At 34.8% G+C, this 12,209-nt stretch overlaps 1 protein-coding gene across 8 annotated transcripts in view; it reads right to left on the reverse strand.

Annotated features, from left to right (window-relative positions):
- phkb (phosphorylase kinase, beta) overlaps positions 1 to 12,209 on the reverse strand; it is a 167,244-nt gene that overhangs the window by 51,388 nt on the left and 103,647 nt on the right. For 6 of the 8 annotated variants that reach the window (XM_069901672.1, XM_069901671.1, XM_069901670.1 and 3 more), the window contains 9 exons: positions 10,358 to 10,413; positions 10,034 to 10,127; positions 8,907 to 8,990; positions 8,168 to 8,272; positions 7,716 to 7,751; positions 5,891 to 5,973; positions 5,713 to 5,803; positions 1,061 to 1,122; positions 813 to 975 (listed from right to left, as the gene is read on the reverse strand). In XM_069901672.1, coding sequence (XP_069757773.1) covers positions 813 to 975; positions 1,061 to 1,122; positions 5,713 to 5,803; positions 5,891 to 5,973; positions 7,716 to 7,751; positions 8,168 to 8,272; positions 8,907 to 8,990; positions 10,034 to 10,127; positions 10,358 to 10,413 — 774 coding nt within the window. The remainder of the gene's footprint in view (positions 1 to 812; positions 976 to 1,060; positions 1,123 to 5,712; positions 5,804 to 5,890; positions 5,974 to 7,715; positions 7,752 to 8,167; positions 8,273 to 8,906; positions 8,991 to 10,033; positions 10,128 to 10,357; positions 10,414 to 12,209) is intronic. The other 2 variants (XM_069901674.1, XM_069901673.1) reach the window with 1 other exon arrangement.

The following is a 12,209-nucleotide window of genomic DNA, read 5'->3' on the forward strand; positions in this document are numbered from 1 at the left end:
CAATATCTCTGCCTCAAATCCATCACAATAATGAACTTCTGCCACTCTAACGCTTCCTTCACCCATTTCCTAAACTCACTTGGAGAAAATGTCGCTCATTACGAATAGCTATCGCATTCTTTCTTTGCGGCCCTTTTCCCTCGATAAATTCCTGAGCTGCAACATCCTCATACAAACTAAATATATATGCTACGTCCCTTTCTTCAGGAACATCCCCATTACAATGTGCAGGTGTGGATCTTTGATTCATTGAAAAATCTCTTCCAATTTTTGATTGCATTTTAACCTCATACTTTGCAATATTCTCCAACAAATCTTTGTTCTGTAATAATTCTTCCACACAACTGTTTCAGATGTGTTTGTTTGAAAATATCCTCAACTACTCCAATTTTTCTTCTTTCATTGTCTATTTTTTCTGTGAATCTTTTTGAAGTTTAAAAACTATGTACACGTTGACTCATAGTAAGCATCAAGTCTTAGTAGTTTATATGAACGGACAATGAGTAATTAATTTAGAAAAAACGTGACAAAATAAATGAGCAACTGCAAATAGGAAAAACATTAATAGAAATTCACAAAGCTAAAAATGGTGAAAGAGTATATTTTTGATAGCACAATTGGATAGCAAGTTACCACAAAGGAAAAGGAGAACTAATTATTGCTGGGATAATTAATAAGTAAAGAAAGGTGGAAAGGATGTTGCATCCATTCTCGTATCTGTCAGCAACTAGATTTGTCCATCAATACCCGTGATAAACAGGAGACACATATTTGGCAGAATTGAAAGTATTAAATGAAATTCAGTTCCTTACAGACAGTTTATGCAGAATATCTGGTGTGGGGGAAAACATCCAATCATTTAGATTTATCTCCAGATGTTCCACCAGGTCAATACCAGCTGCTAGACTTGGCTTTCGCTTCACCTTTGAATGCTTTGGAAATTCCAGTTCCTCTAGACTTACGAACTGCGGAATTCTGAGAAAATAATTTTCAGAATTAAGAAAGTCATGCTCAGGAAACACAGTATGAAAGAAAATCCTTAAAATTAGTTGGAACATACTCCTCTTCTTCACTTATGCGAAGGAAATCAAGCTGTTCTATGATTGCTCCAGATATTAATGTCTGCAACACAAATAAGAACAGTTGCTAGATGAAAAACAAAGTACTATTATCATATTTTTTAATGTTGTAAACAGTTAACCAGCACAATCTAGTTCCAATTAGCAAGGAAATTAAATCAATTCACTCATATCAAAAGCACAGTGGAATGTTTCTTTATAAACTGTTGCATATAATATGAACATTGCAGCAATACAGAAAAGGTAATAGTTTAGATTTTACAGGAATAGATGATTTAGAAATTTTGAATAGATGGATGACATAGCAAACCACAAGAAGCTGGAGGGATTTAGCAGGTCAGGTAGCATCCATGAAAAGAAGTGGACAGTCAATTTTTTAGGTTTGGATCCATTTTCAAGATTGGGTTCCAACCTGAAATGCTGACAGTCTACATCTGCTTCACCCCTCCAGCTTTTCACTGTTTGTTCAAGATTCAAGCATCTACAATTCTTGTGTTTCTCTAAATGCACTTGGCCGTACAAAATTCTCATTTCTGTAATATCCTTGCATGGAATGAAACCAGCCACTAAAATCTTTCATTTAAAAGTCCCCATAGAGTTGTGCTTTGGCCAAGAGGGATTCTTGGAAAGAATTAACATGAAACATTTCCCATGCAACACTTTTCCCACCATCGTATGCTATGTTGCACCACCATCTTCAATATACATTTATGATTACATTACACAGGATTTTTATCTTAAAAGATAGCTTCCTGGAATCAATTTTACTTTTTTCATTGATTGTAACACTGGAATGTGATGATGAACAATACATGAATATTTTGGGGCTCACTAAAGTTGTGGTTAACCATGAGAAGAATTTTATCCGAGAAATTCACATGACTCCTTCATTCAGAATTTATCTTTGCCAGATAAATTTTGGGGCACGACTCTTCAAAGGAATGAACCTTAGGAGCCGAGTGCCATCTTTTACTTCACTGCCAGATGTTTCCTTTGTGTGTTTCATCAAATCTTACTGGGCCTTGTCGCAATAAATCACATGGCAACTCCAGGACACAAATAATGAATGCCACTGGCAGTCACAGTTTGTGTGGTATAGAATCACAATGAGGTGCAGGTTGCCAAAACCTTCATACTTAATCATCAGCTGCTGCAAGTTTACACAACAGGCAACAGGAGAGCTCAGCAGGTGCTTGTCAGGCTATACATGAATTACAGATTAGGAGCAGGCGCAGTTCACTCGACCCCCTCAAGCCGATTCATTTATTATATGGCAACTCTGCATTTTTATTTTCAGCATTTTATTGCCACCTTTCATTTACAGCAGCTGCTGCCCACTGCACAAAATGAAAATGTAGGAGGGAAATGACCAAAAGAAAAATTTTAACTCATGGATCTCTCAGCGCTGAGTTCCTAATGCCAAAAAAACTCTTTAACGGTGGAAGCAACCAGCAAAGTCTTGCATTTAAAAGGGCCCACACAGTTGCACTTTGGCTGAGAGGGGTTCTGGGAAAGAATTATCAGAAAGCCCCATCAACTTTGACTCCTAGCATCTGTGGTTGTAACCACCACAAATCAAGTAATGAACATTGCCTCAGAGGTAATTCAGGATTCTTTACCATTTCAATCCATTGTGTTAATTAGTCAGTCCTTGCCGCACTACAATGTTAGTTTTATAGTGAAGGACCATTTCAACTATTCCTTGTAAGGTTGATCATGAGATTTCCTTCATATAATTGTTTGTTAATGCGAGCAAGGAACACAAGGACCAACAAATGGTCCAATTAATAGGGCCAATCTCTGCTATAGTTTTCAAATCAATGAGATGGAACAGCAAATTATGAGAAAAAGTTTGGAATGTACATCTGTACTCTTCTCATAACCAGCATCCCTTCTGGGCATCATTCAGAGCCAGAACTCCATATCAATCAAACTGGTGGCAAGAGAAAACTTTCATCAAAGTGCTATCTGCAGCCTTTTACATTCATATCATTGCTAGGCTCCACTCTGGTCGGTTCAGTTGGAGCCAGGGTATCTTTTTCATCATCTTCTCTCCTTGCCTTTGTACCATTTCCCATCTGCATACTGTTCATGGGGATATTATGCAGAGGCACCAATACCAGGTTCCACATGTATGCTGAGAGCATGCAGCTTTAACTGGCCATCATCTTACCATTGTTTCTGATATACCACTTAGCTAAGACTATTGTCTCATTTCCCAACCTGCACTAGGTTCTATAGAAAGTGACTGTACATCTCACTGTGGCAAGAGAAAGATAATGAACTTTACCATCTTACTAAGGTGAGCTTCAACCATGTTGACTCCATCAACAGGTTCACCTATTTTAATCTGCTAATTATTTATATCATTTTATTTCCACCATTTGTAACTGACAAACTGTTTTCCTGCCTTAATTCATTAGCACTGAAACCCACATACATGCTGTGCATCACAATCTCCAACTTTCTCCACGTTTGTTTCAAATTTTATTCTGCAATAAACCTGAGCACACCCACAACTCTGCAGACAGCCCCCTAATTGTTCATCCATTGTGCTTGTTAACTAACATTGGCTGTTGATCTAACAACAGTTCAACTTTAACCGTTGCTTTTAAATCCATAAAAGGTAACATCCATTTTGGTAGTCTCCTGTGTCATGCAAACTATTGAGCTCTCTTCAGACTTCCAATTCTGCCTTCTTGATTTTAATCTGTTCGATGTCATTGTCTTGAAGGATGTTGCATGATTTGGACCATTTAAATCAGGGGTTGCCAACCTTTTAATTTAGACATAGAGCACAGTAATAGGCTATTTATTCCACAAGTATGTACAGCTGTTGCATGCAACACCCTTCTCAACAGCACTGTGGCAGTACTTCACCAGGACTATAGCAGTTCAAGATCTCTAACCTGCACTTGTTAAAGGTGATTACTGTGGACTTTGCTTCTGACACACTAATCCAAAGAACGAATTCAAGAAATTCTGAAAATCTATCCCTATGTCCAAGGGTTTTTTAAAAAATATGTTCTGATGTCACCTTACATGATCTGGAGTTGGTTAATGGACCAGTGAAGTGCCCTGGGACATTTTAAAAGAACTACATAATTTAATATTATTGTTATACACAGCAGAATGAGCCTCCACGCTCTTTCAGATTCAGCATTTTCTGCAGAGCTATTCGTTTTATGAAGTGGAAAAACAAATCATCTGACATAACTAGCACAGAAATAAAAGCTGATTGTCTAAAAAAAAAACCATCCTTGGCAATATTTTAGATACAAGGAGCAAGATTGAGTTAGGAATTTCCCTAGAGGAAAATGAATCAAAATTGAATTGGAGAATGAATTAAAATTGAATTGAAAATGTTCATTTTCCTCACTGTAATAGAGGAAATAATTTTATCAGAACAATTCATCATATTTCTATCTGCACTTTATCATTTAAGAAAGCACCAACAGTTAGCATGCCATGCAGTATGTAAGAATCATCTGGATTTATGTAGCCCCTTTTACAACTTCCTGTTAACCTGAAGCATGTTATGGAACCTACAAATCCAGGTGTAACGTAGAACACACAGAAGTTCAATTTATTAATGTAAAATTGCCACAAAAAATTTAACCTGACAAGGAACATTTTAAAAAAGTCCACTTGCAGTAAAAACAGCGGCCAGGATAAAGACTTTTACTCAATAAGCTGCATTAAGCAGAAAATCTCCAAATAAATTTACTAACTCATTAATTGTTTAAGGACTAACAAAGTAATTGGTTGGAGGCACAAGAGATGCTGGTATCTCGAGCAAAAAAAAAAATCAAACAGCAGAGGAAAGTGGGTCAAATAGTATTAGTGGAGGGGATGTGGGAAGGCATTATGGATATTTTGGATAGAAAGCCTGCATCAGGTCAGAGTGGAGAGAGCTCATGGCTGCTATTAAAAGAGGAGGAAGTGTAAAACTGGGGCCAGTAGATGATAGATAGATGGAGGAGGGGTGGGACAGGATAGAAGTGGGAAAGAGGCAGGTGGATGATGGGTTGAAACAGGCAAGGGAGCAAAACAAGTAGGTAGAGTCAGGTGGATGGGAGGGATGGGCAGATGAGGGAAGGGCAGAGGGAGGGATGAGCAGAGGGAGGAAGCAGAGTCTGAAGGTGAGGAGCAGGGGCACAAGGGCACAGTGCTGGAACCTAATGCAAAGAAGGTAACAACAGAAACCATTCAGGGGAGTGAGGAAGGGCAGATGGAACCAGATGTACAAGGCAATATTGAAGGCGAAATGTGTAGGTTGCAAGTGAAAGGCACTAGGGGAGTGAGGGGAGATATGGGAAACAGGAGGACTAGAGATGAGGAAATGGGGAGGGGAGTTTAAATGGCATGCAAATGGGAGTTCGGGGTGGGTACTGTGGACAGAGCACAAGTGATCTGGAAACCAGTAATTGGACTATCTAGCATCATTGATAGTGTGTTTCGTAAGAATATCAGTTTTTGATCTCTCATCATTCTGACAAACATTAAATGGCAGTTGATATGGTTTAACCAATCAAATTAAATATTCATCACATATCTATTACTAATATCCAAATATTTTTTTCATGATGATTTGAAATACAATGCATAAAAGGTTCAAATTTTGATCACATGCCTGAAGTCTGTCAACATGAACTTTTACTCCTCCAACAACGCCATTTTTAAAAGCTGCCAACATGTCCAAGATGGGATTGAGCCGACTCCCCCTAAGCAAGGAAGATTTAATCATTTAGATTTCAGAATAGTGAGTAAATAGAAGTTTTTAAAAAAATTTGTAATAAAGGATCTCCTACTTTATGTTATCTTCACGGATCAGCACAAGGAATAGAGGCCGTCGATTCATCTTCCAATATTGTTTAATAAACTGCAGTAAATTCTGGGGATCAATTTGACAAATATCACAAGAATCAGGTCTGTTGCAAGGAATGTTAATTTCATTATTTATGTGCATATTAATGACAAGTGAGCAGCACTTGATTAACATGAATACGCAGCAGAGATTTTTTTCATGCTTATGTGACGATCTCAAATTTTGCCTTCTTCAATAAAGCGATAAAACAATTAAATGTTTGTGGAACTCCCAGCCAGCAAAAACTGTAAAATTTTAGAAACTACACGCTGTTAACAGTGATCAATTAAATCAAAATGCTCACGAAACTTTTCTATCCAATACTCCCAAGCACGACCATGCTTTCTTCCCTAACTTAAGCAACTATGATCGGAAGCAATCTTTTTAAATGTATTAAATTATTGGAATGTTATTTAAAATTTCTGAAACTTAACCAGTTGGGAATATTTATCTGCTGATGACATCCTTAACCATGAACTATTTATTTATTTATTTATTTATTCAAAACTATTTATTTGAAGAATCATTAACAGTAATACAAATACATTCTATAAAGAAAATTTTATATGAATATAGATTTAAATAAATCAATAAATAAATATATAGAAAGAAAGGAGAAAAAATTAAATCAAATCCCCACCCCACCTCCCACCCGATCAGCCAGCTCTCTTAAGGAGAGCTGAAAATATATAAACAGAAACTAAAAGTATATAATAAATCAAAATATATCTAAATGCATATATTCCAAATATGGTAACCACTTATTAACAAAAAAAATAATTGTCATGCAGACTATACGTAATTTTTTCCATAACAATACAAGCTTTCAGTTCATTTTGCCATCGCATTATATTAATCACTATATTATCTTTCCATGTACTTGCTACACATTTTCAAGCTACAGACAATGCTAAATATATGAATGCAATCTGAAATTTATCCAACCCTAATCCCCTTAAAGGAATCATATAACCCATTAAAAAAATAGATGGATCTAATGGTAACTTCCAAAATTAACTTAATTTCACCCCAGAATGGTTGTACATGCACACAAGACCAAACAGCATGTCAAAAAAGTTCCAGTACATACACCCCATCTAAAACAAGAATCCGAATTACTAAAACCATATTTTTTCAATTTCTCTGGGGTTAAATACAACTGATGTAGAAAATTATAAAGAACCATTCCATACTGCAGATTGATCAATTAAGTAACACTACCATGACACATATCTGCCCAGTAACCATGAATTTTATCAAAGCCCAAAACCAGCCATGTATACCTCACTTGCTGCTTTCCCCTCCACAAAACACTAACATTCCTCACACACTACCTATATCCATTGGTACTAAATTTAATTGATAATCTTTTTTTTCTTCTTTCATCATCTTTGGCTTGGCTGCGCGGACGAAGATTTATGGAGGGGTAATGTCCACGACAGCTGCAGACTCATTTGTGGCTGACAAGTCCGATGCGGGACAGGCAGACACGGTTGCAGCGGTTGCAAGGGAAAATTGGTTGGTTGGGATTGGGTGTTGGGTTTTTCATCCTTTGTTTTTTGTCAGCGAGGTGGGCTCAAACCCCCAAACTAAACTGCTAAACACCTGATATCTTGCAAAAATTTTCCATTTCCACAAATACACTGGTATGTTTAAAAAAAGTTATTAAATATGCAACTAAAATTTTCAAGATTAAAGACTAAATCACAAAATCACGACACAATGCACCTCAATATAAATTAACAATTCCAAAAATAAAAATTACTCACAACTTGTCTTAATTTATTAAGTTGAAGCAATAAATTCTGAAATTACAATTTGATGAATCAGTTGAATCACAAAGAATGTGGAATAGTGTTTATTATTTAACAGATTTTCTTCTTAATTTTGTCCACGTACACAAGGTAAACTATTGCTAACTGCTGCAAAATTTCATTCTTGACTTTAATTTGGATAAAAATTCATTTCAATGCAAATGCTGCATTTGATCAACTTAATATTAGTGTTACTTCTGTTTATTTTTTGTCTTTTCCCAAGAGTAAAGACATTAAAATATATCATTCAGGATCAAGTATACATGAACATCAATTGTTTTATTTTCCCATCAGTGGTTTACATGTCAATTAATAAATTAATTGTTTATACTTTAGATGAAGCAACATTTCTGTTTGTCCTTTGGCAACAATTCAGATAATCTACAAGCCCTTAAATTAATACCTACCTTTATGTCATCAATCAGCATCATGACGTCTTGAGCCATGTAAAAGTCACTCAAATCAAAAACAATAGGATAGCAAACAATTGTTTTTCCGAGAATTCTATAAAGCTGTGGATAAAACAGAATTTAAATGTTATTTGTATTTCAAGATAAAGATGACTGACAAGAATTTTAAGTAGTATGAGGCAAATATAATAATGATATGGTTTTCGTGTACATGAATGGTTTCATTCTATAAATCATTAGATTGAACCCAGATCATAAATCACTGTGATATAAATAGACATGAAGATAAAGAACACAAGTGATATTAATAGGTTTATATCATATTTAAAATGTATTTTAAATTAAAGGTTTTTTTAAAAAAAATGTATTCGTTCAAAAACACAAATAATATGACATATACAGCAATTAAACATGAACTTTTTGTTTATTTATATATATAAAAGAAGAAAAAAGATCCCCCCCCCCCTTCAGCCATCAAAGGTCTTTTCAAATTTATTCAAATTAAAACAATTCAACTAATTCACTTAATTTAATCTTTTAATATTTTAAAGTAAAGAAATATGTATACTAAAAAAGTAAAATCAAAGACACATTGTTACAAAGCCATGTTTTATCTTTACTCCAGGTCAGCTAATTACATTAAAATATTGCACAGTATTCACTTTATGGGTTTAATCACTAAAGTGAATTTGCAATTGATACAATTTTCCTGTTTTACATTTAAAGGATTACTAACCTTTGAAGTGCCAATGCATCCAATGGGTCGATTTGGTCTTCCAGACAATTTAAGCTTTTTATTTACACCCAGATGGAGATAAGCCTGGAAGTACAATATTTATGAAGACAAAATATTTCTCTAGAAATGTCTTGTACAAATATATAAAAAATGTTGAATGGCAGCAATTTAACTTCTTAAAATTTTAATTTCTACAAAGAGACAGAAAACCAAGCTGGCAACATTGGAAACATTTTCTGTGATTCCACACTAAATTTCCTTCTGTTCTTAATTTATGATATTACACATCAACATGTACCCCAATACCTTCTTGACCACAGGTTGTTAGCTAATTTGAACAAAATAATGGTACTCTTTGTTCAAATGTTTGTTTTTGGGACATTCTGAATACATATCTTGATTTTATCATGATAAAATCTTAATAAATTCAATATACATTATCTCTACATAATTAACATGTTAATGTCCCAAATTAAGATATGGAATCACATTCTGACTTCCGTCCCAGAATCCATTATGGTCAATTTTTTTGATCATCCATTTCAGGACAAGGTTGCCACTCCCATTAGGGACAGACCCAAATTAAACTCCTGAATCGCTTGAAGGAAAAATCACAACCATATTTTGAAAAACTTATTTTGACACATTTTTCATTTTATATATTACGCCGAGACAAATACATATTTCAAATGTAATGACTACTTCTAATGGAGGTATAATTGACTTTAATTTTATAAATCACAAATTCAGACAACTTTTCCTTCGAAAAGATTTTTTTTAAAAAGTCACATAAACCAGTTTTATATTTACTCTGCAAATATTCATACTGCTCACTGCCATTCAGGGCAGAGAGATAAAAACTAACATAGGTAATAGAGAATACGAAATCAAGTATTCAAAAATGAAAGATAAATGTTATTGCAATGCAGCCTTTTTTCAGTCAGAGGAATGTTGGCAATTATCACAATATTTAATAGGTTATATTGAAGCAGAATATTGGCTATATAGCAATATAACTGTAGCTCCACATTCAAAGCAATAACTGAACATTCTCAGTGTAGCAGTTCAGTCTAATAGCTACAAGACTTTTGAATCCAACCTTCCAAAGAAAAGATGCAACCATTTACCTTCACAAGCTCCTGTTGAGGCCATATTTGAATAGGCTCTACCTGCTGAGGTGTCTGTGTCTGTATTCCAAATGTGTTAAGAAATACTTGAAGCCTGTAAATATAGAATGGTAATTTTCATAACATAACATGCGAATAAAGGTCTTGTAAATTGCAGCAACTGATTTATCAATCCAAGTTATTAATGCCCAAGGATACAGTATATAACTAAATTAGCATTCTCAGTGCCACATCTGAATAATCATTTGGCTAAAAGAACAAATAAATACTATAGATGAGGTAGAGGTTTATAATAGCTTGTTTAATAGGCTTTGCATCACATACCGTTGGCTTTCTGCAATCAGCGACACATGAACAACCACATCATTTTCTGAAAGACCCTGAAAGACAGAATAAAAGTAGATAAACATCGTGTCCTGCAAATAACAAAATTCCACTTTATGATCAATTCAGTTCTGCTGACAGTGCACTGCAACGCTCTGCAGCTATCTGTTAATCCAACAACTATCCAAAAGGGGTTAAATTTTAAAATAAAATAAAAAATTACACATACAGCAATCAGCCCATGAGTCTGTGCCGTCCAATTTACACCCCATTAATCTACACCCCCAGTACATTTTGAATGGTGGGAGGAAACTGGAACCCCCAGAGAAAACACGGGGAGAACGTACAAAATCCTCACAGACAGCGAGGGATTCTAAACCTAGTCCTGATCGCTGGTGCCGTAACTAGTATGTCAACTGTGCCTGTAGACAACACTCTTTTTTCTGTTATTTCCTAATTTCAACATGTCATCTTCAAAGAAACGTAAGCATCGATATTCCAAATAACTACCTTAACATTCCAATAAATCAAACTTCATAATTGCAGCTGGAAGTAGCTTTAATTCATTGATATCAATGTATAATATTTTGCATAACCTCGCATCAAGATTTTCATAACGATGGATTAACAAAGTATCGATTACATTTAAAGAATAACGATATCAGACAACAAAAAATGATTAACATGAAATAAGATAAAATAAGATGATTAAAACGAATTCAAAGAAAAGCATTTCTATCTCACGCATCTTCCAGGGTTCTCTGAAGAATGAGAAACAAAACTCTCGGTTAGCCTGGATATTACAGCACATGACATCATATTAACTATGGTACCACTACAAAAACAATTTATCCTTAAAGGGATAGTCACAAAATTTAAAAAAAAAAAGGTTTTAACCTTTACAATGCCGCCCCTAATTGGTGATTGGAGCCACACATTCTTCCATGCTGTCACTTTAAGGAAGCAAAAAAAAAAGAACATTTCTTTGCATCATAACCAGTTTTTTAAAAATGTAGCAATGAGCATAAAGTCACAGAATTACAATGCATTGAACTGGTCTTATACCAAAGATATTTGCTGAAATAGGTTATCCAAAATTGCAAAATTTTACTTGACTAATTACATTGTGTCATTTCTTACACATGCCTCTTGTACTTTTAAGAGTTAACAGATCTTTACTTGTTGATGCCTCAGCTTCTAATATATATTAAAACTATGAAAACAGAGTAATCTATTAAAGCCATAAAGTGCGAGCCTGCTGATGAATAATGCAGTCGCACCTCACGCATTCTTGCGAAAAAAATGTATTACTTTGACTAGGAAGTGCAGGCAGTCTCTTTCTTTGCTTTGTGATATTTTTAATGAAAGAAAAATTACAGAAATACTGAAGAAATATATTTTTTTTAAACATATGCAAAGAATTGTTTTGGGAACTGGGGAGATGGAAGAAAATAGGAGACCTAAATTTACAACCATTGGTGTACATTCTCCGATTTGTTTCTGCTTTGTTAAGGATCTGCCATTATCCAGAGAAAATAAAAACTTGTTATTTCTTCAATCTTTGGTGCTCACCTGCAGACCACTGCAAATTTGTAAAAAATGTATTTTACTTGGCTCACCCTTCACAAATTTTTCCATAATCATTCTTTCCCCATTCATATTGATGAAACGCTGTTCTCATTATGACTATAACCAAAATACAAGATGACAGCTCACCAGGAAGCACTTCTTCCAACTGTGATGTTTTTCCTCACAAGGAATAAAATGATGAAGGAAAAGAAAATGCAGCAAGTATTTGGATTTTAGTTTCTGCTTCTATTTTAATCCATATATTTTGTTACTTAAGAGCCAT

The sequence above is a fragment of the Narcine bancroftii genome, chromosome 10 (genome assembly GCF_036971445.1).
Source record: "Narcine bancroftii isolate sNarBan1 chromosome 10, sNarBan1.hap1, whole genome shotgun sequence".
Classification (NCBI taxonomy): Eukaryota; Metazoa; Chordata; class Chondrichthyes; order Torpediniformes; family Narcinidae; genus Narcine; species Narcine bancroftii.